At 43.2% G+C, this 26,573-nt stretch overlaps 1 protein-coding gene and 1 long non-coding RNA gene across 2 annotated transcripts; both read right to left on the bottom strand.

Annotated features, from left to right (window-relative positions):
• Positions 1–2,835: 2,835 nt before the first annotated feature.
• On the bottom strand, positions 2,836–3,596 carry LOC147599577 (uncharacterized). The gene is made up of 2 exons (XR_015259552.1): positions 3,476–3,596; positions 2,836–3,399 (listed from the first exon to the last, which is right to left on the bottom strand). It is a non-coding gene; the product is annotated as an uncharacterized LOC147599577 (long non-coding RNA).
• A 3,811-nt stretch (positions 3,597–7,407) lies between these two features.
• On the bottom strand, positions 7,408–26,573 carry IRAK2 (interleukin 1 receptor associated kinase 2). The gene is made up of 13 exons (XM_086755835.1): positions 24,619–26,573; positions 22,577–22,756; positions 16,624–16,794; positions 15,811–15,923; positions 14,189–14,383; positions 13,679–13,743; positions 13,096–13,210; positions 12,234–12,343; positions 11,704–11,899; positions 10,921–10,983; positions 9,662–9,862; positions 8,980–9,496; positions 7,408–8,613 (listed from the first exon to the last, which is right to left on the bottom strand). Exons 1-13 carry the CDS (start codon positions 24,794–24,796, stop codon positions 8,495–8,497), a joined length of 2,223 nt encoding a protein of 740 aa, XP_086611961.1. The 5' UTR covers positions 24,797–26,573; the 3' UTR covers positions 7,408–8,494.

Raw genomic sequence — 26,573 nt, 5'->3', positions numbered from 1 at the left:
TGTGCTGTGTTTCGTAGTTTTTCACAGGGGCCTTGTCAGGGCTGTCTACAGCCTGCCTTCGGCCAAGCCCCAGCCCTGTTGTCCTCTCATCCATGGTATTGGCTTTGTAATAGCCCACTAGGGACGAACACTGTATGTAGCTTAAGAATGAACAAAGCTTCGCCTTCAGTTAAACTTGGGCACCGTTGCATTTCAGGCAAGTGTATGAGGCTCCCACAAACCACCCTTCGGCATGCCTTCAACTAAAAGCTGAAGTGCTCTTCCCTTTATTCCTCAGCTGCACTGAAGCACCACAAGTGAACAATCCATAGCCTTCCTCCCTCTCCAAGGGAGCGGTTGCTCAGCAAACTCTTAGTTTTGGCACAATCAAGATAATATACCTGCTTTTCTAGAAAAACAAACCTCATTTTATGATAGTTATCTATCTAGTTGCTCTCACAGAAACACATACATGAATTACCTTTCTGTATACCAGCAGGAGTATGCAACATTCCTGTTCTTGTTTATGGAAGAATACAAACCCTAGAGCCAAAAATAATAAAGGGCAAGGTTATCACAGGCTGACATGTAGGCTTATTTTCCTATTTTATCTCTTTTCCTTAGTAAATATAGCAATTATTCTAAATGGTGTGGTTAAAGGCTGTATGAATCCTTCCTAAGACTGGTGGAAACCTGTGCACATCTGTAGTCGAGAATAAAGCTTATGCTGAAACTGGTGATCTAGAGAAAAAACTGTCAACCTATAGGTACGTTCAGTATTTTGTCCTTTGCAAATACAACCTCAGCCTCAAGAGGGTAGCATAACCTAGCAGTGCACTGGGATCAAAAGGCCAACACAGGTCTGGGGTGCTTTCTAGCCTACCTAGTGAAAACTGATGCTCCTACTTTTCTTCCAAGTACTCTGCCGAGAGATTTCTTTGTACAGCCTATCTTGATCTGAAGGCAGGAGAATAAGTAAACGGAGCAGAGTTCCACAGAAGTGCTCCAGGAACGTTTCTACCACGCTGTAGCTGCCAGGAGAGCAGTGCCTGAAGAGCAAAGCACTGGAATATCATGATGACAACTTGACTGCATCCACAGCCTCTCTGGGCAACCTGCTGCACTGTGTCACCACCCTCATCATAAAAAAGGTTCTTCCTTGTATCTAACGTAAATCTACCCTCATAGTTTAAAACCACTACCCCTTGTCCTATCGCCACATCCACCAAAGGCAGTTAGCACCCGATTCCTGATCCTTGCATACTGGGGCAGAAGTGATTCAGTTCAGTATTTCTGGTGTATAATTATTTGTCCATCTCTAGATTTCCCTTAAAAGTATGTGTATATCATGGAATACATGCCATTTTCAATGCAAAGCTCATTTTTTAAAGTCCCAATTATTCAGGAGACTTTTAAAAATTAAAACTTTATACCAAAATTGATTTGGTTTAGCATCCCTCTCCCTTTGAGCTGCAAACCAAGTGGAAAAAAAAGAATCGAAATTTCAGTAAAACACTTTCAAGAACAGTTAAGTAAGTTGCATGATTATTGGAATTAGCTGGCACACAGATATTTGGGTTGGCATCAGTGAACTACACTAGCATCAATCACTGAAAAACTCCCAAGTTCTTTTTGCCCATATTGACATGAGTTAAAAAAATAAAAAAAAAAAGGCAATCTCAGCTCTCACTGGGGTTATAATGCTCAGGGAGAGCTCATGTGGAATAGTTTGCACTGGTACAGAAAAATAAAACAACCCACGTTACTCCCGTGATATCTGCTCTAGATTTTTTCCAGAAAAACTGTGCAATCTATTTGAAAAAATAAGCTCAATCTCTGTTCTCTGACACAGTACAGATAATTTCAAGACTGCCATTCTCGTTATCCTGTTTCTGAGCAATGACATTGAGGTGAAAAACATCAACGAGAAGCCGGGTAATTACCTAGGTATTCACTACAACGGGCTGTCCTAACCCAAATACTGCATACAGCCAATGCCAAGAAGGTGACCTAGCCAAGACACAAGGAATTATTTAACAACAACAAAAAAATAAATAAAAATTATTTAACAGCAACAATAAAAAAAAGCCAAAGTAAAAGCATGTCTTTTTTTCTCTGTCAACCCAGATCGGGTTTCTGTTCACTTGGTAACGTTTCCAATAAAGTCAAGAACTTCACCCAACTCACCTTCTCCTCAGACTTCAGCCACCAAAAGGAATGGGTTCTTGGAGGGCTGAAACCCAAAACAACCCCACCACCAATATTTGTTTATGCACTAGGTAACAGTATGACAAAGCACTCTTACGTGACCTGGAGCCAGCCACGAAGTTACACAAATATTTGATTGTGTCCTTGAATATTATCTGGATGAGAGGGCGCAGAGGAGGAGGAAAGGGAAGAGCGTGCTTCTGTGTTAGTTCCAAGTCATCCACCCAGACTTCCCTAGCCAGAAGCTATTTTGGAATCAGTCACCATTCCAGCATTACTTAAGTGCCCACAATGAAGATTTTTTTTTTCATGCTACAGCTGAATGTGCTTATTTCTTTGTGGTTTGTTCTTACTCATAATTTAAGATAATGAGTGAAATATATTAAAAAAAAAATCACATTAGGAAAAGGCAAATGCAGTCAGCATGGGCCTCACCTTCAGCTGTAATCAATCTCCTTAAATTGAAGAGGATGCTGTATTAGTTTTGTTCTCCAAAACCTTCTTCCACTAATTTGAGATGATTATTCACTTGTGAAAAAGAAATAAGGTGACTAATTAAGCTATAATCAACCCAATGCCTATGCAAAAAAAAAAACCCAACCCTGAAAGTAACATAACATCAAAGAAATAATCTAGAATGCCTCAAAATCAGCAGCTAGTATTTTGTAATTACTGTAATTGTTTCCTTCTTTACAGATCAGGGGAGAGGAAAATACCTAGTCACTGCAATTGTCGTAATTCCCCAATCTAAAGAATGATCCAATGCTTTCCTTTTTTTTTTTTTTCTTTCCTTTTCCTGTAACATCCCTAGACTGGGGTTTACAAAACCAAGAAACTCTTACAGTAAAAAATGGACTAAAAACATTTCATCCTCTTCATTTACATTTTTTCCAAATATTTCAACACATCCATTCAACAAAGACACGCTCACTACCCACCCCACCCCCTTTTTTTAAAAAAAAACCTCAGACTTTGTTCATCCACAAGTGCAGACTTTGGAGAGGCTTCTCCAGCGACTGCGCTTCGACAAGTTACGGAGTGTCCTTTGAAGTCATTCAGAACAGCATCTGGACAGCCACGGGCTCTTTCACCTGCCTTTGTCTTCTGTCTGTCTGAACACAGCTTCAGTTGGCGGCCGTGTTTTGGCTTCTTGAGGCGCAGCTACCTTGGAAGGCTCTCCTCCACGCCGCGGGATCCCAACCTGAACGTCACCTGCCGGAGGCACCTCCTTTCCGACCCGTCCCCCTGCTGACCTCCCAAACATGCTCTGGAGCACCTTAGGGCTTACCACACTGCATCACTGATGCGTTTTCTTCTTCCCAAGATCTCCAGTCTGTTATCCTCTCAAGTCGCGCTTATTTTCTGTTCTTTGCACATTTGCCTCATCACGCTCAGGTTTGTTTTCAAGCCAGACAATAAATGAAAAAGCATATTTCTTAGTAACATGTGTAAGCAGTTATGAACAACAAAACAGGTAATATGTGACTTAAGGGAGAAGAACAACCTGAAGGGTGAGAACTTCCCCCCCCACCAAGAAAGGGGAAGGTGCTACAAACTCTGCAGCTAGCCAGTAGGGTAACTGGAAACGGAGTAGTCTGAGTGCCTACAGTTTTGCTCTCATCACACTTACGCTTACAACAAAACACCTCGGTGGTTGTCTACCTGAATGGAAGTGTTACATGATCATCAGACATCACAGGATACTAAACGAGGTTCAGAGAACGTTATCAAATTATACAGACAAAAAAGGGTAAATAGTTAAAGAGAATACAATTGGTTCTGGCCAACACAAAAGACAGACTTGATGTATGTTATGGTTTCACTGCCTCACTTGTTCTATAGAAAGCAACCAACTACAGCAAGCAAAGCAAAAAACCAAAGTAGCTCTGTTGCAACAAAGGATTTTTACATCAGCTTTATAATTAAAGTGAAGTACTTTACGTTAATCCATTATGTTCACTCTCGCGGTTTGTTACAAGAACAGGAAGTCAAGATTTGAAAGACTTCCACAAAGAAATATTGCTTCGTAACTAAAAACAAGTGACAAGGACAACTCCAGAAGCCTCCAAAGTAAGGGAACAAATGACGTTACACTGCCCTCCAAGAGTCAAACTGGAGAGAAAGGAAATGATGACAGAAACTTGAAATTTTCATTTCCATGTGCACCTACAGGCTTGTTTTCAATAACAAAACTCAAGACTACAAGATATCACTGAGAATAAAAGTTTTACAGGACTGAACGATGGCAAAAAAAAAATCACACTACGAATTACATATGTATATAAAATATATGACTGAATATATGATTATGACTAAACCTTTGCGCTTTTAGACACAGGTATCCATTAATTGCTAGGGTTTAGCAAAAAGCTGAAAGCATTAGTGCTGCTTGCTGTCGCGATGAGGATGTCAGGCGAGCCAGTCTGGCCGTGGCTCTTCCCTCGGTCTTAGCAATCCCCAGGGAGAACGTAAGCAGCGTCAGATTGCCGCTTCTGCTCTTACAGAAACAACTTCATGCATCATAAAAGAATAAAGAAGAACGTGAGCCCATGCTCATACTTTGCAAGTTATTTTTCAAACCAGCACTTGCCAGTATCCCGTAAGAGTGCCAGAAACGCGCCAGGCACACATTTAACACGTCCCTGCGAAACAGGGCGCCAGCAGCATTCACGTGCTTTCTACGGGTGTCCCGCTTCGGGCCACGGCACTAAACACAGCCAGCAACCGGCGCGCCGAGACAGGGAGCCCCGGAACCCCCGCCCGGCCCCGCCCGGCCCCGCCCGCCGCCGCACAGCGCGACCCCTGCCCCCGCCGCCCGCGCGGCCCTGCCCGCCGCCGGGAGCGGCCGCCTGCTGGACGGGCTCGCTCCCGCACCCTGAAATCCTGCGTTTGCCTCTGAGGAACCCCCCGGATCGGCATCCGGGGGCCCACGGGCACCCCACGCTGCGAGGCTGGGCCCCACGGACAAAGCGCGGGGGCGCCGCCGCACCGGCTGTACCGGGGGAGGGCGGCGGCCCCCGGCCAGGGCCCCGGGGAAGCCGCAGCCCGCTCCAGGCGGCCCGCATGCCTCACCCCGCCGGCCCAGTCTCGCCTCTCCGGGCCGGCCGCGGCTAGGGCCCCCGTCCCGCACCCCTCGGCCCATCTCCCGGGGACTGCGCACCCCCGCAGCAGCCGCGGCCGCAACCACCCGCACCGCAGCGGCGAGCTGCACGGCCGGAGGCGGGACCCTGGGGCCAGCCCTGGCGTCGATTGGGCGGCTCCCGGCCGCCGCTGGCGTCCATTGGCTGGTGCGCGGGTGAGCCCGTCCGCAGGGAGCGCTGTGGCCGGTGCCCCCCGTCTCCCGCCGGCTGCTCCCCCGCAGCGCCCGTCCCGCAGCGCCCGCCGGGGGTTTCCACGCATTGCGCTGTGCCGCGACCGGTCGGCGTGTGGCTGGGACGTCCCTGTGCACGCACTGCTCGGGGGCGCAGCACAGCCTCTCCGGCGAGGGAATTCACCGCTCCCACCGGCCCCAGCTGCGCGGGAACCCGCCCCGGGAAGCGGGAGCCAGCCAACCTGAGGGAACGCATCTCGCTGCCGCCTGAAGAAATAAACCCAGCGGGTTTTGGGAGGTGTATATTTTATAGCACGGACGTTTCGTTTTCAGATACAAACGTGCAGATGAAAGGGCCGCACAGGGTGCAGTCCCTGCTCACAGAAGAGCTGCTGGCTGGTGCCGCAGCAGCCGGTGACCCGGAGAAGGCGGCACGGCGGCTCTCCTCGCACCGCGCGCTTGCCTTCTCTAACACTACTATATTTTTAAAACAATCATGTGTGCATGGATTAAAAAATAGCAGAGTTGTCCTTCATTTTTGACAAAGCTACAATGTCTTAAGGACAAAGGATACTACAGATCGTGCATCTAAACTAGAAACGTCGGTTGTATCTCGGGAATCCTTGTAATTGTTCATTTCAGAGTCACATTTTCCCCATTTTTTCTCAAAGGAAAAAAAATCATCAATTAACAGTGAATGCAGACAGAATAAACATCTTTGTACTAATAATTACTAATGATTGTGTGCAAAGAGACCTCGAGCTGCTTCCCCATGAACACAGATTTACTAAATAGCTGGACTGAGCCACATTTCTCTGTGCCATAAATCATGAGCAAGCAGACTATAAAGAAAGGATTTTTTTTCAGTTTTTTATTCACAAAGGTATTAGTAAATGTATGAATTTGCCAAGTTGAGATTCAAACATACATTATACGGAATAGCCAAGTTATGTAACAGAGTTCCGCTACCGTAAGACTACGCAGCACCTTATATATGTTACACTATATACGCATGTAACTCTATAAGACCCCGTATATCATCTCAGGATATTTTAAAATTAACATGGAGCTCCTGTGACTGCAGGAGAACAAAACCCTTAGAGCATTTTTGTGAGAGACAACTGCGTCTGAATTACGTTTCTCAATTTAAAAACTTCTGTTTTCCATTCAGCTCTGGAGCGTGTCGACACGTGTTTCTTCCTGGAGGAGATCCAAGGTATTTACCATGGATCTCCCAAAATATACCCATGAAAAACAATGAATATTAGATTTTCAGCACCATAAAGTATCTCAATTAAATCTGACATAGAATTAAGCAGTTACTGACCAAACTGAATAGAGTCAATGTCTCCTGTGTCAGTACCAATGTTTTCTTGCTTTGATAAAAATATAAAAACTCACACTGACAAATGTATAGACAGTATCCAAGGCACTTATAATTTTACCAGTTTTTAGTATAGAAATCAATTTGTTTCTAATACTCAGGTCTTTAGTTATAATACTTGCTCACGCCAGTCCCTACAGTGAGCTAGGTACCGCACACGTATAGAAGATACGAGGCCTTACTCAGAGCCCTTCCTGTAAAGCTAGGAAAACCATACCATTACACAGTTCCAAGGAAAAGAATTACACAGGAATTCATTTTTTTTAATGATTCCCTGAACTCCATTGTGAATTTCAGCCATTTCTGTACAGCAGGCCCTATTACCTGCGCTAGGGAGGCAGCAGTCACCTGTCTGTAAGCTGAGCGACGGGTTCCGATAGTTCTTTTTGGTTAGAATAAACCTGTCCTTCCTTAGGCTGCGCAAGAGTGGAACACGCTAACAATATTACAATTAATGAATAGTCATAACAGTAACAGTGACACTTCCTTAAGGGGGCCTTCACTGGATAATAAAGATGACAGCATACAAGTTTATATTTTTTTTCTTTTAAGAGTGGTCACCAAGGCTGACCCCAAGGCTGCTAACGCTGGGCAAGCCAAGAGACACAAAATGATTCCTCTCTGAGAATACGCGGTGAGTGTGGCTCCATGAACAGGTCCACTTATTAGCTCATCTTTCACCAATTCTTTAACCCACTGCCAAAATAAATACAACAAATCAAATTTCAAGTGACCTACGACAAAATTAGAGACATTTTAAATTAAAATCTTGTTCCTAATCCAAAATATACAACAGTTAGCATGTGAAACACAATGAGAAACCTTAACAACATGTAAAGGACATGTAGAAAAAAACTAACTTCCAAAAATACTCTTATGAAGTATCACATACTGTCTTAGAGCTCCTGACACTGAAACCCAACAGTTACACTTCAAATGTTATCATATGCATATATGTAGTAGAGCAGCTCACAGAGTAACAGGCTTAGATTATGTACTTACAACTATCGCCAGTGCAATTCAAACTGAGATGGAGCCACGCAGAACACCTCCGAGAACTTGCATCAACATTCCCCTCTCTGGTAATGCAGTGTTTTTGAGTATGTAATCTTCCTTACGAAGATTGTAAGGAATAGGATAGAGTCATCTGCAAATGGAAACCACCTCCAGTCTCTCTGCTTGAGAGAGACCTCTCAAGGTTTCTGTCTGCTTGTACACAATGGGATAACAACACAGGGCGTTGCTAACTGGCTGCGGATCCATGCCTGCCCTGTAGCTTCCAGGACTGTGCTCTTTAATAAGACATACATTATATGTAGAAGCTTTCTGAAATACACTGCAAAAGGATTGCAAATTATTTTTGCTACTGTTTGTGTTTGCCATACCTTTTTACATTGCAGATGAAAAGGAAGAAGGCACTTCTGTTTACAGAGTAGCATTGTGCTTTAATCTGCTTTAGAATTCTGTTTCTTCCTGGTGTGATCACTTGTTTCTTCAGTCAGGGCTAACATTTGTGATCCATATCTGAAAGGTACACTTTTACCATTGTCCTAATGAAGAGAAAGTCCTTATTTCTTCTTCTGAGCTGGCCACTGCTAGTAAATCCATCCAGTTTATGATTCAAAAAGTTCCGAACTGTTTAATTTGTCCTCTTCATACAGCAAAATATTTTCCATTAGCTTCTTTTTTTTATCATTTATTTTTATTTTCCAAGATGTTTCTCTGGCTAATGCTGAAAAACAAAAAAGCCCAAATATTGAGAAAAAAACCCCATCTATTTTCTACAGAATAGACAGTAACTTTAAATAAAAACCAAACTGGTTTAGGAAAAAAAATGGATAGAAAAACAGAAAACATTTTGTCTATTTATTGGTAAAATCATAACCAAGGAGAAAAGACTTACTGAAATGTGTTTAGAAGTAGGAAGAAAAACCTAAGCAATTCTGGAGGAGAGAGTAACTTGTCCCTACTATTATAATACCAGAGCACAAAGAATTTGATTATCGTAACAGAAGCATGGGCAGTTCTGCCAAAACACCTTGAAGAACAGATGCTTTTCAATGTTCTGCGTGCACCCTTCAGATTTATCTAGATTTACCTTGTGAAGAACACGCAGAGTCAAGCTCTGCATTTTTTGGTTGAAAGGCGCTCTGCGCAGTGGATGCTATTTCCAAGACGTCATCACTTCTGGTGCACACTGCATTTCTCTCCTGGAGTCCATTTGCAGGTTTTTCCTGCTTGATCCCGTAATCAGAAGCTGCCACATTTTCTGAATTGTTACACCTGTTGGTCGATAGCACATCCGTAGATCTTTCTGAAGGATTCCATACAAAACTACTTGATTCATCTGATTCACAAGGGACTCTCGACATCTGTTTGCAGTAAATGTCAGGTGACACCACTCCTATCAAAGGTGTGCATGGACCGGCACTTGTCAGGGTCACCGGCTGCGTGCTGTCCTCTTTGTTCTCCCCCGCAGAAGGCACATCCATGCTGACACCCGTCGTCTCATCATCAGTTTCTTCTGGAGTGTTCATGGAGAATCCTGAAGTGCTGCCTCCACAGATGTAATGCTCTCTCAATTTATTTTCAGCCATTTCCATTATTTCAAGCACCTGTTTTTAACAACAAAATCTGTGAATGCAGAATAATTCCTGTACCCTTGCTTACACACATTGTCCTGTGTCAACACTCTCAAAAATAAGCAAGGCATGAATGTTTTAGCTTCAGAGCTTGCTGCCCAGAAGACTAAAATCATCATCATGTATTTAAAATATTACCTCTGCTATGTTAGATTTCTTCTTTCTCAGACACAGGCAGATGGCTGAGGCAAAATCAACAGCAACCTCTTCCAGCAAGTGTCCTGCTTTCCTGTCTAGATATTTACAGCATATTGCCTTGGCAGCTAGCTTTTCAAGATTTTTTACTTTGGAGTGTGAGCTTTCTTTCGCTATTTGAATTTCATCAGCAATCATATCTTTCTGCTCAAAGGAAAGAGATACGTTAGTGAAGGCAAAATTAACAAAACATCTATTTCTATCCAAATAACTGAGAACATGAGTCTCACCATATCTATTTGTTATTATTGCTCCTTAATGGCTGGTTTACAGACCTGAAAGCTTTAAGAATCTCCATTCATGTTACTGACAGAAATGTTTGTTTTCACAGGCGAGAAAAGGCCAAAGGTCTTCTCTGCCTGTATCTAACGTCCACTTCACTAGAGCAGACCCAGCTCTTCTAGGCTTGTGCCCATTTATAGGAAGGAAAAATAACCCACACTATAGAACAGCACGCTTGCACAGGACTTTTCAAACATTCGTTAGAATCAATCAGAAACCAAGGATCCTTTATTTTCTGAACCCATCTGAACACTGCTGAATTGCTTGGAAATAGCAAGTGAGAATACATCGTTTTCCCCTCAAAGGCTTCAAGAAGACAGCAAATCAGAAGGAGCATATCCCGTCGACGGAGCAGAGGTGGAGTCTGTTTCCATGAAGGCGGTGTCACTGGCACTCAGTGAGCCTGGGCAATTCTGGTTGCTTGTGAAAGTAGTTTGTGTAGTTCTAAGCTTGGGCAGCTGGCCAGGATATAAATTCCAGACACTAGTGCAATACATCAACGCCTAATAAACACGGTGATGAGCAACAGCAGTTACCGCCTGCCCAGGTCTCCCCATTCAGTTTGGCTCATAACACTTCTTTCTGTCACAGAAGAAACACGCAGCAGCGTTTCAGCACAAAGCCTTGTCTCTTAAATAAGCGTGCATTTAAACACCAGTTATTCTGGAGTATCACCTAATACAATCAGGCCAGCACTGATGAGTGCGTATGTGAAATGGGAATATATATTCTGCTTCTGTCCAACGGCAGATGGACTATTAATGTTAATGGCACCAGGATATGGCTTCTAAACATCCCTTCTTCAGCACATGTACAGCAGACTGCAAACAACAAACTGTACTTACATAAAATGTACATTCGTTTTATGACAGCAACCCCATTCACTCGTGTTGGTATTCATTATTCCTGCTTTTTCTTACCAGATAAATAGGCTGTCTTCCTTCATCCAGTGCCTTAATCCCTGTCAGTATCTCTGCTAAGACCTGGGAAGTATATTTAAAAGATAAAACAATCTGTTCAGAATTAGTTCTATTTTTAAGAATTAATTTCGTAATTAAAGAAGTACTGAACTGCCAGGGGACTTTGAAGTTATATTTTTACTTCAGATGGCTTAACAATGCCAGATCTGGGCAATCTTTATGACACTTTAGTTCTACCTTCTGAGCCAAGTCCAAATTTTATAGTTAGGTACAATAGATATTGTTGAAACAAAGGATGAGAAGAAAGTAATTCTAAATCAAGATAAAAAATCACACTGAACAGAGTAACTTCCTATTAAATGGAAACACCTGGAGACAGATGACAGACTATCAGTTGTTTTAGTTGGAATTCCAAATTATCAGGTGATGTTTGTAGCAGTTCATGTGGCAAATCTGCAAGAATTCTCCCTCAGAACTTAACCGCATGCTTTCTGCTCCTTTTTTTTTTAAAAAAAAAGAAAAAAAAATCAGCAGTAATAATTTCTTTTGCAACAAGAAACAATTTTGGTTTTGTTGCTCAAAAGGTTCACCTCAGTTGCCACAAACTGAAGTATATTTGGAGTGTGAACGTAATTAAAACCAGGATTTAAAGGCACGATATAGTCAGCAGCTATTACATGAAATCGCTGGCAGACCAGCTGTATGAGGCACATGCTCTTATAGCCATTTTCCTGTCTAGATGCACCAAAGAATGCAACAGAACATGGAAAAAATGCAACCTACCACACCACAGCCAAATACATCAACTTTTTCTGTTAACTGCCCATGTCTGATGAAATCTTCTGGCAGATAAGTAAGAGAAGCTTGTAGGACTTTGGTTTTCATCATGGCATATTCTGATTTTTTATCAACAGAATACAATCGCAGACCTGAATGTCCAAGCTTTGGTGTAAAGTTTTCATTCAACAATACATTTGAGCTATGATAAAGAAAGATAAATAACAATATTGGTCAAGTAATTACTTTAACTTGAGGTAAGGAACTACAGTTTTACACTTTTAAAGTTGTGCATTGAAAATTGCCAGCATTTGGCCCGCTGTGTATGAATGAGAGGAAAAAGAACATACTTCCATCATTTAGAAAAGAGAAACAGACGAAACATAAAACGGCAAACACCTTACATTACAGAACAAGAGACAGCAGAAAGGTACTGCAAATGGTTTTCAAAATGGCATAAGCTTTCAGCCATTACTGTTAAATAAACCCTGGAATTAACAAGTGACCAAGGAAGTGCTGGTATGCCAAACCCTCACCTTTTGATATTCCCATGAAGAATTCCAAAATTGTGTAAATACTCTACAGCTCGGATGAGTCCTACAGAAATGCTAATTCGCATCTCCCAGGTCAGTGGAGCAGAACCATCCTGCAAGGAAGTGAGGGGAAAAAAGGTATCTTACAGCATAAAAACCTGTAAGACAGTAGTAGTTTTGAAAGCCACAGACTTAGTTTTAGTCCCACTAAAGTTCCAAGCAAAATTCCTGCTGCCCTAAATCAGAAGTTCGGTCAAAGGCAGGAACTGGTGATTCCTAGGCCAAGGAAGGAACCTGTTCTTATACTCTGTGCTGCACGTTTTGCCTGCCGTAGGACGCTGAGTAAGGCTACAGCAAGGATCATGCTTCTCCAAAGCACCAGGTACTGGCCACTACTGGGGGCCAGAGCTGGTTTTAATGGATTGCTTTTCTGATGTTTCTCTGCCCCATTCTCTCCTCTGCAAATACTCTTTCAGCAGGCGCGAACATCTCAAACTGGTTCCTCTTAAGCTGTTGTAGAACTTCATAGCATATTATGCCAATGAATATGGTGATGGGTTCTACAGAAACGTATTCCCAAATCCAATTAATTATTTCAATATGAATAGACACATTTTGCAGATTCCTTATTACTTTAAAAAGCTAAAAGCTGCACAGAAGAACCTTCCCATGGACGTGATCTGCTTTGCAGTAGAAAAACTGGAAAAGAGCTGCAGCCTTCCTAGTACTTGCAGTCAAGATATTTGGGCACTTTTAATTTTTTTTGTCTGTTTCTCAGAATCCAAAGAGATAAAATGACTTTTTATACAATAACAGGACAGGACTTGTAATCACAGATAGATGACAGATCCAGATTATCTCTTACCTGACAGTGAAGTTTGTTTTGTAGTGATCCATTAGGCAAGTACGGATATATCAGACAGTGCAATCCGGTTTCTACTGAGAAGCCCAGCAGCTGCAAAATGTTAGCGTGACAACACCTGCGGGCACAGATCAACAGTGATTTGCAAGTGAAGTAAGAGGAACCCAGGAAAACACATTCCTGAGCTGGAATAAATTCCTCAATTCAAGGCAATTGGGAACGGTGTACTGGCAGCACAGAACGGCCCTGGGCAGGACCGCGGAGGGCTAACTAAGCTAGCAGCAAGGAGAGAGAGCACTGCGGTGCGACCCCACTCTGAGCGAGCGGCAGGGATATGGAGCTCCAGCAGGCACTGCTTCCTCACCCTCCCAAGGACGGGCAGAGCGGCTGCGTTTGCTCAGCTGGGACCCGCACCACCAGCGGGAGGCATGCTGCTTCCCCAGGGCTCCTGCAATGGCAGCACATACCCCCTGTCCCCCGAGCAGCACAGTGCCTGGGAGACAGACGCATCAGGCTTCACCCAGCACACGGGCCACAGGCCACATGCAGGATGCGCACGGACTGCATCTGACAGGCAACCACTTACCGAAAGCAAATCTGTACTTCTGTGTGGAAGAATCTTTGGGTGGATTCTGGGCTTGTGCATTCCACCTGGAAAATGAAAACACGCAATAGAATATCAATAGTCATTATTAAGATGTTGCATTTACACAGATCTTTCAGTCTCTAGACGACAAGCTACTTTAGAAAACAGGCAGGTATCACTGATAGCAAATTTGTCTCAAAGGCAACAATTAATTCAAAATTAGGACAAAAACAGTGTAAAGACACCTCTGATCCACTCATCAATGCAGGCAGCTCCATTGCAGGCTACTCCCACAGACAGAGTTAATAAAGCTACTCAAATGAGTACAACACCTCCCGTATGTGTTTGCTGAATCTAGGTTTACTTACTTTACATGATTTCCTTTTTACATCTCCTCTTGTGTAGCTGTTCTGTTTCCTTGCCCATATGATAATAAACAGCAACTGCTAATGTTCAGGAAATGCTAATAATGCGCCCCCTTCAAAGAGAAAGCAAAGGTGGAGTACTTGCCTCTTTCAGTCTTTTGATGACATACACTGTGTTGTTCCTCTGACCTTTGTAGACATCCGCAAAAGTACCTTCACAAATTCTACTCTTGTCACTGAAACCACTCGTGGCATTAGTAACTTCCCTCTGGGTCCACAGAAGACTGCCGCTGGGGAGATCATTCATTGTCTCCTGCTGCGGAGTAGAAGAGCTGCAAGGCTACATATTGTAGAAGAAACAAGTTTATCATTAAAATTCATATGCTTTTTCCTTCTTTCAGGTGTCATATTTTCTTTTCCATTACTTAAGCAATCACTGTGATTGCTAAAAGAAACTGTGAAAGGTCCTGTGCAATCACTCGTTAGGGTTTCCCTTTGTAATACCTGTCTTGATGTGCTTTGCTGAGGTAAAAGCTTTGCATAGCAGAAGAGACTTGAAAACAGTTACCAATTTGCATTCCTACCTCTCCCAGAAAACTGACTTAGTTTTGTTTCAAAGTTCATGTATTTATTTGAAGTTATGTTAGTTTAATTACAAAAAACATTAATCTTTATGGCTGAGGCATATATTAAAAACCAGCCGAATCAGAAAGTAGGGTCCCTCACAGTGTGTTTATGTTCTGGTAGGAACTTCACATCTACTTCTGAAGCATCTGGCGTCAGTTGCACAATAATTTGTTGCTTCCAGTGTGGCAAGTCCTAATGCCAATTGTTATTACAGTTCCACTGTAGCCTAATCATGCAGCTTTCACAACCTTAATGTGCTCCAAACGTGAGAAAACAAAACAACTCCCTCTCAAGAATCTCTGAAGCTACTGCATTCTTTGTAGCAATCTTCTCTTCCAGCTGGTACTTCTTGAACCATGTTATTCTGGAAGAGTTTAAAGTCTTAAAACAGTTTTCTTTAAAAACACTCAAACAAAGTAAACCAAATAAAACAGGCCAAGACAGAACCATGGTGGGACCAGAGTGTCCACGTGGATCTGGGAAACACTGAGAACCCACAGGACAGATCTTACAGACAAGAGGGAGGAAGGAGCAGGAGACTGTGTGCTGAAATCCTGAGGAACAAGACAAAAACTTTTCATAGTGAGATGGTTAGGCACTGGAACAGGGGCTCAGAGAGGTGATGGAGCCTCCATCCTTTGAGCTTTTCAATTGTCAGCTGCACAAGGCTCTGGGCAACCTGACTTAAGTTTGATACTAGCCCAATTTTGAGCAGCAACCACATTTGAAGTGCAAAATAAAACTAAAAGACGTATGCGATTCTGACTAGTCAGTGGTATATATTGCACTGTCCTATGATCACATCAGAAATATTCAGTCCTCTGTAAAATCTATACTTGAAATTCCTTCAAAACGAATTCCTGTCTGTGGGCATGTTATCTATGCTGAGCTATGCAGCATGTAATATTGTTATTTTTTCCCCTCACTGGTCCTTCACTGGCAAAAAAAGTGATGTAAACTGTAAGTAATCTAACTGTAGCATTACTATTATATTCAGTCCAAGCAAATTGTAATCAAGCCCCACTTTTTAACCAGATCTATATTTTATACAAGTAGAGGGATAAACTTTAATTGAAAAAACACAGAATGTCATAAAGACAATTTTCATTGTTATAATCAATGAGTACTAATGGGATTTACCTTCACACTTGATGAGACAGGAAAATTTGATTGTAAGGATCTCAAAAGGTCTCTTGGGGGAGGTGGTGGTGAAGGGAGTGAATACAAGGCTTCTTCAGAAACAGCACCTGAAACTGAAGTAACAGCACTGAAATACACTTTATTTTTGTAATACCACAGCCTGTGACTAATGATGAAGGTCTGGGGTATTTTGTTGAATTTCCTAACCAGGGATAATCTGTGACAAGCCGCCAAAATGTGAAATACTGTGTGAAGATAGGGAGCAATTCTCCTGGTTCCTCTTTGCAAGATGACTACACAGATCTCTCTAGTCCTGGCTGGCGGACATGGAGTTCCCTATGTCTGTACCGTTGATCAGATGCTCCCCTCAGTACGTCCCGCGGCTCTGCTCCCTCCCATTCCCAGGCAGAGGGGCCTGCTGGCACGTGCACGGCTCTCTTCTGGCCTAGATTTATTCTGCATGGGGAGAGAGACACGGGGCAGGAAATGTATGCATTGAGCCGGTCTTAGTATGGAGCCATGACGGGACCAGGGTGTTCACAGAAGTCTGGGAAACATCTTTGAGATCCCAAGGACAGATACAGCCAGCATCTCTTCAGGCCAAGAGAGCTATAGGAAGGAGGAACAGGAGGCCGTGTGCTGAAGTTAGGAATAGACAGCTCAGGAGACAGTCGCGCCAGGAAAAAGGCAAATATTCAAATGCGACCATTTTGAAGAGCAAATATTCGTTACACTGTACTGAAAGTGAGTGGGAAGCAGTCTTGTCTGTATGGTCATTGCAACGTTAAAGCAAACCCAGAATCTATCACTTACTGCCTGCTGGAGATACTCCCAGGTGTGAAGAGTCTGGTGACGGCAAGAGACTGATCTCATTTTCTCTCTCTTTACTTTTGTATTCTGTGGGAGTTAAAGATATGTTCTCCTGTTTAGGTGGCTCTACCAGCTGTTCTTTTTCAGAGCTGGTACTATTAGAGGGTGATATCCCTTCGAAAGAGAAGAAAGGAAAGGTGAAGATTACCAGGGGAAATAGAGTCTGACGCTAATCAGTGATCAGGAAATAATCCTAGTCAGGAAAACAGACTGCAAATTAACATGAACATCAAAATGAACATTCAAGCAATTCATTGTTAAATTGCTGGAATACTATTGGTATTTAAATTCAGACCACATTAATGACATTTACTACTACTGAAAATTAATAGGAAGTGACAGGTTCAAACAAATATCAGGATGACTACAGAAAATATATACAGTCTCTTATAGTAAGGAATTAGCATCAACAGTAGATTTATTTTGCTATTTTCTATGTAACATCCTTCAGCCAATGATCTCAAATCACAGATATCTCCCAGCCTAAAGAAGGCATCCAGTTTTTTTGTTAATGGTCATGGGACTGAGAGGAAGTTTGACAGAATTGTGTTGCTTTTAGTCAGCAGGGGCTGTGAGCGACCTGGTCTGGTGGAAGGTGTCCCTGCCCACGGCAGAGGGGGTGGAACTAGGTAACCTTTAAGGTCTCTTCCAACCCAAACCATTCTATCACTCTGTGATATGATTCTATGATTCAGTTAAATATTTTAGGACAATTTTCAATTGTGTGATTTAATGTCATGACCATGCTCATTCCCAGAAAACACTTTCCTACACAGAGCTATTTGCAATAAAGAATCATACTTTTACTTATCAACAGAAAGAAACTGGAGACAATCTAGGGAAAACATAAAAGTGATCAAAAGTCAAGACTTACTGATATATAAGGAAAAACTAAAGGCTGAATTATTGATTCACTACAGCTCTAAAAGATCCTGTGTTTTATACAGCTTGGCAAAATCTCAGAATCAGGCCTGAAAAAGCAACTCAAAATCGGCTTAAAAGAAGTACAAAGATGCTTTCAGCATACAGGGACATGTGAGTACGTACATTTCAGAGGGAATTACTAAAATTAGATTAGGCTATAGTTAGGATGGGAAAAAATAAAGTTAAAAAATTCAAGATACTGTTATATACAAGGCTGCGAAAATCTCCTGAAGCAGCAGCTGACTTCTTACCCATGAATAATTTGAAACTGAAGCTGAGAAGGAGCCTGGACATGCCCGGTGTGCACTAGGGTTGATATAAAGACTTTCTACTGCCTGATAACATTTTCCTGGGTGTAGTTCCAAACTTTTGTTTCAACTTGGCACCTTTTATCAGCAATATATCTAGCATTTTCTTAAAAATCAAAATTAATGGGCTTTTTTTATATAAAAAAAAAGCACAAGTATTAATACAAGGGGGGTTTGTCACGCTGTTTTATCAGCTTTGTATCTTAAGCATGGTGGTGATCTTGGAATCAAAAGCCACAGGCTTCCGTTTGCCTTTGAAATCAGATAAGAGCTTTGTGCTCTTTTTGTTGCACAGAGCACTGGGAGTATTTGAAGCAAGCAGGAAGTGGTATGTTTCATTTATAATCTGTGCTCCTTACAACAACAAAGATTCAGAAGAACTGTTTAAGAGAAGACAAGCTGTGACAGTTTCAGTGTAGTAAAGGTTGCAGAGGAGTATGTGAAAAGCAATAACGGCAGAAGTGGGCATGTTCACGTCAGGCAAGTTCCGTCCTTTGCCTTCTGCCTGGGGTTTGTAGCCACTTTCTTCAATGTCGCCTACGAATGGCAGTTTGAATGAAACGAGGGCTTCAAACTAAATCTCAGAAAAATCAGGTATGTTTCTTTATTACTGTGTAAGAATGCTATGAAATCCCAAATTGTACAGGATTTTAAAACTAGCTATCAAACAGTCTGCAGGCCTTTAGTGAAAACTGACAGTCCCTGTAGTCTGCAGTTGTTGGTTTTTGCTCCTGTACTTTAACTTAGAAGTCTCTAAAATTAGAATTACTTCCCCCTTTCAACCTATTTTTGAGGGTTTTTCATGAATTTTGCAACTTCCTCCACATCAGACAAACAGATCACAACTGAAGCTAAAGAGCTGACATATATATATATTAAAAAAAATTATTATGGACATCCAGAAGCGGGACTAGAGTAGTGCAAGAAATTGTTGAAGGGAGGTAGAGCTCTCCTGGAAGTAATCTCCCGGCAAAACATCTACCTCTCTGTTGCACCTGATTCCTTTAAGTCAGAATGAAAAGAATTACGGTGATGTAAGGACCACTTAATTTTCTGAAGTGCCAGCAGAATAAGCAAGATATCCTCCATATCTGGCCAAGAGGAATCAGCTGAGTAAGCATATTCAGATATAGATAAAAAAGCAGAAATGGAGGGTAAGGACTTCAAAGATTTGTCTGAACCACAAAGATCCTGCTAGAAATCACTTCTGCTTCTGAGTGAGCACACAGTGGAATGCCCGTTTTGGGTTAATTCCAGAAAACAGTAACTACTTCCATATGGCAGAATAAGAAAACAATCCAGACTTTCCGCCACTTGAATTGATAGGAAGTTTTGCTATGGACTTCAATATAAAAGACAACTACTAGAATTTTTTTTAGAAAGATCATTTCATTGTAATTTTGCGATTTATTGCATTTGAAGTGATCTGGGACAAAAATTAATATTGATCATCCAGAAACATAACTAAAAATGATCACTCCACAGGGCTTATCTCTTCCACTCTCTTTTAAACCCTCTTTATCCAGCCTTCATATCGCTTTACAGAATTCAGAATCAAAACCAAAATCACTTCTAGCTCCTTAGGAAGCCTTTCAAGGAACAGTCCAATTTGTAGTTCACCCATCGTCACAAAGGAAAGCAGAGAAACAAAGGTACGTTAGATCTGTCACTGAGTGCAGTATCTTCATGAGCTGATTGTGTATGTCCATTTCTTGCCATAATTTCTTAATATTTCCTTTCCCTGCCCTCGCCTGCAGAAATCACCATAAAAACCCCTGTTTACTTGCATCGGCCAACTACAGTTTTTAGAAAGCAAGCTCTTCCTTCGAAAACAGTGTCCTCCTGCAGCCTGGAGGAAGCTGATTGGGTTTTATTTTTAACAAGGGGAAAAACCTCCGTTTTTGCAGACTGTGGCAAGTGAAGTCCAAAAAGTCTCAGAAATGTTTTTGAGAAAAAAAAAAAGGTAAATCACAGAAGCAGAAGAGAAAGCAGGCAATCCCCTCTTGCACCAGAGGCTGAAGTCAGGTGCACGTTGCACAAGCTACAGCGATGTTTACAGACCACTTAAGAGAAAATCTGTCAGATGAACGGAAGGATGATGAATGTTTCTGTGCAGTGACGGTGATTATTTCTGTCTGTGTTGTATCCTTATTTTCAATGGCCATGTTGCTGGAAGCTGCTTTTGGCTTGGGAGCCTGATTCTTTGCATTTTACATAATTAGAGAGACAAATCTTACTTGGTTCCTTTGTAAGCAGTCTTGTCGGGGGTTTGAAAATGCTACCTTCCAGGATTTGATCCAGTGCCATATTCTGGCCTTTGCGCACAGGACCAGGCCTAATCCACTGCGCAGCCTCTGGGTTTCCAGGGTTGTTTTTTACCCAATGTGCTATACCTCAGCTTGAATCCAACAACGTTGTGGTTTGCAAGCAATAGCTCTCTGAAATTAAATACACGAAGCTTCTCATGGAGTGATTCACCCCTGCAATGTGTGGAACTAAACTCAGTTTGAAATCTACTTGTGGCCTTGTTTTAAAGCCCTGCAAGAGAAGAGAAAACCCTCTACCTTGCGGTAAAAGCAGCAGCATCTCAGTTGTTATAACGAGTAATATTTCTCAGCTCTTTGAACTCAGCTTTTGCAAAAATGGTAAAATTAACCCACATGGGAAAGAAAAGGCACCATGCCTAACTGAAAAAAAGTAGCCTTTTCCATGAAAGATAAAAATTATGTAGAGCATTGTTGCTGCTATTACGTAGTGGCAAAAAAAAATCAGTAATTTTTCAATTTCATCTTTTACATTTCTCTGAAGGAGAATGCAGTCTTTTTTTTTTTTTTTTTAATTAAATCACAATGTATAAAGTGGGCTTACAGTAAGGTCAATGAACTCTGTAAAGGAAAACACTAAAACAAGCCAACCATCAACAAAGGTGGGCCCCAGAATGTGCTCTGACAGGGAACGAAGGCAAGGACTGGAACTAATTGGACTTTAAGGTGGGGTAGGTTATACTGTGTTATGTAAGAGCACCCAGAAACTCCCTTTATGGACTGGGAATCAACGGTGTTAAATCCTGAATGGGCACAGAGCAAAAGTGTCATCACGCTGTGGAAGTCACCCTCCAGTCCAGAGTATCCATAAAAAGATCATTATCAGGGAGCCAGGCGTATTGCATTGGTGGTTCCTAGATCGGACTTATGCAATGTAGAGATTTTAAAAAAAAAACTAAAAAAATCAATATTTTGTTTTCAATCCTGTCCGCTCAGACGGGACCCTCAAAGTCCCAGTCACTATGACCAAATCAACAACTGGATTGCCAATAGACAAATTAAAAGAGATTTGAGTTCGCTTTCCTGTAGCTTTGCTTGCTTTCCTGAGGAATGAGCAGTAACGGTCTCCTCAGCTGAATGCTGTGACTGAATTGAGCCAGAAAGCGGATCTGCTGAATCAAAAGACTGCAAATGGGCGATGCCAAAATCAGCTATATTATATCGGTCTGTGGTTACTGTGTTTGAGGGGCTAGGACAGAATTTGCTTGAAGGCTGCCTGTGCTGCAGTACTTAATATTCCTCTTAAAAAAAAAAAAAAAATTTAGAATACCTTTTTTTTTTTTCTGCCTACCAAAATGAAGGTTAAAAGTCACGCTAATGCCAGGAAACTACAGAAAACAGTAGTGCTACACAAAGAAATGCTGTGGCAAGAAACCCATGATGCATCTTGGACTTTCCACAAGAAATGTCTCTAGCTGCTGCGCTGCGAACGCCAGCGGCACCTGGGACTGCTGCCAGCGCTGCCCTGCGCAGGCAGCCTGCTCTTTCGCAACAGCCACTCATGATGTAACTCAAACCCACACGTGTCGCTGACAGTTGCCCTGTCATAGAATGCGAGGAGCAGAGGCTCCTCCCGCACATTTTCCACCCGTGGAAGTGTATGCCCTTGCAAGCTGTGAGCCTTTCCCATACGCACCTGGATAGTACTTCTCCAAGCGTTTTTGGCCACATAACAAAAATCTGTAACTTCTCTTTCTAGTAATTCTCTACAGAACTAGTAAAATTCATACACACATCTGATTTCCACAAAGTAGATTTTGGGTGGGAACATGTGCGAAAAGGGGAATGTGTCCACTCTCAACTTTTTCGGGCAACTCAACAGAGAAAGACAGTATGTTGTCCAGGATTGAATAGATTTTGTGGCAGAACTGGATTAAGGTACAATTTGGCTTACAAAAATGGACAGCTGCAATTTAAACATATTTTTCAATGGAGGAAAATGGAAAGGAAAATTATATTTAAAAGTAGTGTGATTTTTCTGTAAGGCAAGTGTTTACCTTAACTATGCACACTGAATTCAAACTCTAATCATCGGCCTCAAAAAAGAGAAATCTGAAACAGAGCAAGCTGGAGATAGGTGAGAAGAACTACATGCAACGAGTTAGACAAGACTAGAATTGTTTAATCTATGGAAGGATCGAGGAGAACATGACAGGAATAGAGAAAATATGAAGTGGTATAAAGAAATAGTAATGTAGGTAGTCGATAAACCATTTCTCCTTTTCATAACCTTTTCTTTACAGTGCAGGAAAGCAGGCTGCATACACAAAACTGGTTACATGTTTTTCCACTCTGAGAAGGAACAGAGACTCCCCGTGGGAGGAAGGGCCAGCTACTCACAGTCCAGGATGACTTGAGCCGCTCGATAGAGCTGCAGTCCCTGCAGCAGGTCCAGGAGCTGCTGTACTGTTGCCAGCCTCACTCCCCACCACCACATGAGCTCTCTTGTTACGCTGATCCCCGTCTTCTCCATGCACTTGATTTTCCGTAGCTCTGTTTGATCAGTTATCACGTAGGAGGCTAGTGGGAGACAACGGATAGTTCTGTTTAAAAATTAGAAAAAACAAGCAAGTGCAAGCAGGGAAAAGCTAAGGTGCGAGACACGCTGCTTTTTGACTTGTACACTTTTAAGAGGAAGGATCGCAATAAATTAGCTATCTGGACATGAAGAAAATGCAGTTCCTGAAGTAAGATACTCCTTTTATTCCTTTGACTATTCTGGAAAAAAATGTTGTTCTATCAGACTCAAAAAGAAAACCCAGCCACACTTTTCAGCATATTTTCCCTGTAATCTTTCTTCATCTTCATACTTTGTACCAAAATAAATTCAGCTTAAATTCCTGGTGTGATTCACCAATAGGGAACGGAAGCCAGTGGCGAGACTGCCCTCATGTTGGCATTACTAAATACAAATATTATGGTAAGCCAAATAGTAACGGCATCCTCCGGTGTTATTTACAGTCAGATAAACCTGCTGGTGAAATGCAGCTATTTTTAAGAGCAGGAGAGACCGTGCTAAAGCTGACCCTATACAACTTGTCCCAATTCCTGAATGCACACAGTTTCACTCGCTACCCCTCTGTACTCTGCTCGAGTCACTTCCCAACACGTAATCCATCTCTCCTTCCTTAGCTCCCGCTAAATCCGACGCATCTGGCCACCGCGTGAGCACTGAGTTACAGTGCCATGGGCTGGAGGAGGGCCAGGAAACGAGAACAGTGAAACAACAAATGTGTCTAAGAATGCCCCTGCACTTGGGAGCGGGTTATGTCACAGCTTCCCCACCCGTCAGTGCCCGGCCGATAGCAGCAAGAGGCTTTTCCTGCCCAGGGGAGCCCACTGCCTGCTGCGGTCTGCGGGGCGGGAGGTGGCAGCCCCAGCTCCTTCGGGCAGAGGGTCTGGGGAGAGAAGGCAGGATGACCTGTGCTGAAGCAGCGGTTTATGACACACGGTTACCTTGTCACTCCATCCTGGGATTTGGGTAAATTCAGCTGTGCTTGTTTGTGGTCTCTGGGGGCTGGGGGAGATACCCACCGAACTGCCTGTCTGACTCAGCCCCTCTCAGCTGACCCGCGCCTGACACGCTGCTTGCTGAGCCTGAGGAGAGAGGCTGGGGGGCCGGGGCTGCGCGTGGGGAAACAAAGATTCCTGAGTGCACACCTCAGCTGCCTTCGGAAGGACATTAGACAGAGTTTTATGCATCTGAAGGTAGAGGAGATTAATCCCTTCCTAGGTCAGCAAGTTCAACTGGGCTAAGAGTTTGCTGAGCAGAGTTAGTGAAGTCTTGAATGAAATTAAATCATGTTAAACAAAGGAAAGTAGGCCAGCTGAGAAAAGATTCAGGTTAGAATTGTTTGGATGGGGATACAGAAAGAAGAATAAGTAACTACATTTTTATACTTATTAACTGGACGTGGGCAGGACTGAGAAAAATAGGGGTAGCAAGTATGAGGAAATATACATGAAGTGAAGGAAGAAAGAAAAAATAGATCATCTAAGCAAATGTAAGGGATACTGTGAAAACAGGCAAGCAAGATAAAGCGTGAATGGAGAGCGGAGTGCGACAGATAGCGGAGAGCAAGGGGAGGGAGGCTGGCTGCCTGGGAGAAGCCAAGGGAACACAGAAGTCTGGAATTCCACCTGTTAATCACAGGTTTCGCTTGATCTCGAAAACGGATTGGTGCACAGGAATTCCTTGTTTACAGAATGTGCTCTTCCGGGCACTGGGAACAACGCGGCCAGAGGCCCTGCGCATTCCTCGCCCGAACCCCGCGCCCACCACCACACACCCTCGATGCTGCGTGTGCCCCCACTGCCACCCCAGGGACTCGGGCACTGCCAGCCCTGCCGCCAGCCTGCCTGCCCCGCCATGCCCCTCTCACCGAACCGCATCCAGTCGCAGTCACTCAGGCAGTCCATCTTCTGGCAGAAATCCTCCAGCACCCAGGCAGGCATGCTGTGAATGTAGAGAGCGGCGGGGGAGCCCCCTTTCAGCAGCTGCGGCAGGGTCATGGCTTCGCAGTCTCTCTCTGGAGAGTCCTTTCTTCCCGCCGCAGCCATCAGCAGCGGCTGTGCATGGTGAACGCCTAGGGCAAGGACTATGGCCACAGGCAGTGACGCCCGCCAGTCTCTGCCTCCTCTGCGTGCTGCGGAGGGTTGATTTTCTCCAAAAGCTTCCTCTTCTCAAAGAGGCTGGCCTTGACAGTCAGCCCGTCCCCACCCCGGCCCAACTTGCGCTGTGCTGGGGGAAGAGCCGAGCGACGCAGGCAGCATTTCTTGGCAGGGTCAGACCACACTCCTGCTTCCTGCTCGGGCTGACGTCAGGCCCCGGCCCCAAATGCAAATCAGATTTTCCTTTCCATGAGCGCCTATTGCTCCAGCCTGGTTGCCAAACTGCAAGTTTCACATGATGGAGGCGAACGACGCTTTCCCGTGTGTCACACACAGCTGGCAGTGCCGACAGGCTGTGCAACTGCTGCTCCCGGACCCAGCGGGACGCATGTAGGTCAGCAACGGTGCCCGCAGAGGCAGCTCGCCTGCTCAGCCCGGAGGCTGGCCACGGCCCCGGGGCAGCCAGCTGCCGGTTTGTTCACCCACAGATATCTGGGCTTAAATGCAGATCCCCTCAGAGCTACACAGACCACGCTGCCCGCCCTGCTGGGTGCTGTACAGCCGGGGTGGAGAAAGTTTCAAAGATCTCGTAAGATCCAAGAAAGACGTGCGTCCCAGCAGAGAGGGCAGTAAAAAGCACAGCCAGGTGACGCTGAGCAGGGTGCTGCTGCGGCAGGACTCTACACTCACCGCACGCAGCATTTCACTGACTGGTGTTAGTGTGCTAGCAGAGGCAGGGAGCGAGAAGTAAAAACCATCAAGAGTGGTAATACGCCCAGGTCTCGCTAGTCAAGGATTAGACCTAAAGTATGTTCTTAAAGTCAACAATTCCAAAATTTAGTTTTTCCCTTTTTAAAAAATTTAACCTGCTTTTGATAAAGTTTTATAATGAATTGATTTGCCAGTGTACATGCTACAAATACTTCTGGCAAAACGATCTACTTGGAGAGCGCTATAGCCGTACCTCTGCCATCACGTGACGGTTTGCAATGCGTAATTGTAACGCATTCCCCTTTCTGATCTTTCTGATCATATCTAGCACTAGGTCTTGTGTATGAATTGCAAACAGTACTGGAAGTTTTGAGAGCTTTAATTTACTACCTATTTATAATCTGCATATATTTTAAAATATAGCTAACTCTGGTTTGCAGTATCAAACTTTCAGACTTTAGCAGTTTAATATACTTCTTGTCTCAGAAATCATGAACTTTTCAAGTACCATTAAAGTCACAACGAATTTCTTACCCCCACTGTGGCCAGGAAAAGCTGAAAAATGTGATATTAATGTAGCCACAAGACAGACGAAAACCCTAAACAAAAATATCCAAAGTGTATTACTATTTAAACTACCACAATTCAAAGACTGTCTTGGGACCTAGCTGTCTTAGCAGTAGTACTGTTTTAATAATTGTTAAATTTATGGGTTTTTCTCTCCCTTTTCCCTGCTTGCTGTCCCTCTGACACATACCTAAATTCTCTGTCATGGGAAGATTATCAGAACATCTCTGAAAATCATGTAAGGTGAGACCGAAATTTATGTTGCAAAGAACTGGATAAAAGCAGGAAGAGATAACCCTTCTTTCCCTGGGTACTAGAAAAAAATCTGTGAAACCTTTTGGACTATTTGCCTCATGGGAAAACGAGGGGAAAGGATGCACCTAACCGTGTGCATGGCTTCAGCTTTGCACTAAACGTTACATGTAACAAAAGGTTTTACAAGTGTTCT

Source organism: Chlamydotis macqueenii, chromosome 10 (genome assembly GCF_036417535.1).
Source record: "Chlamydotis macqueenii isolate bChlMac1 chromosome 10, bChlMac1.mat, whole genome shotgun sequence".
Taxonomy (NCBI): domain Eukaryota; kingdom Metazoa; phylum Chordata; class Aves; order Otidiformes; family Otididae; genus Chlamydotis; species Chlamydotis macqueenii.
This window is presented reverse-complemented; position numbering and strand designations above follow the sequence as displayed.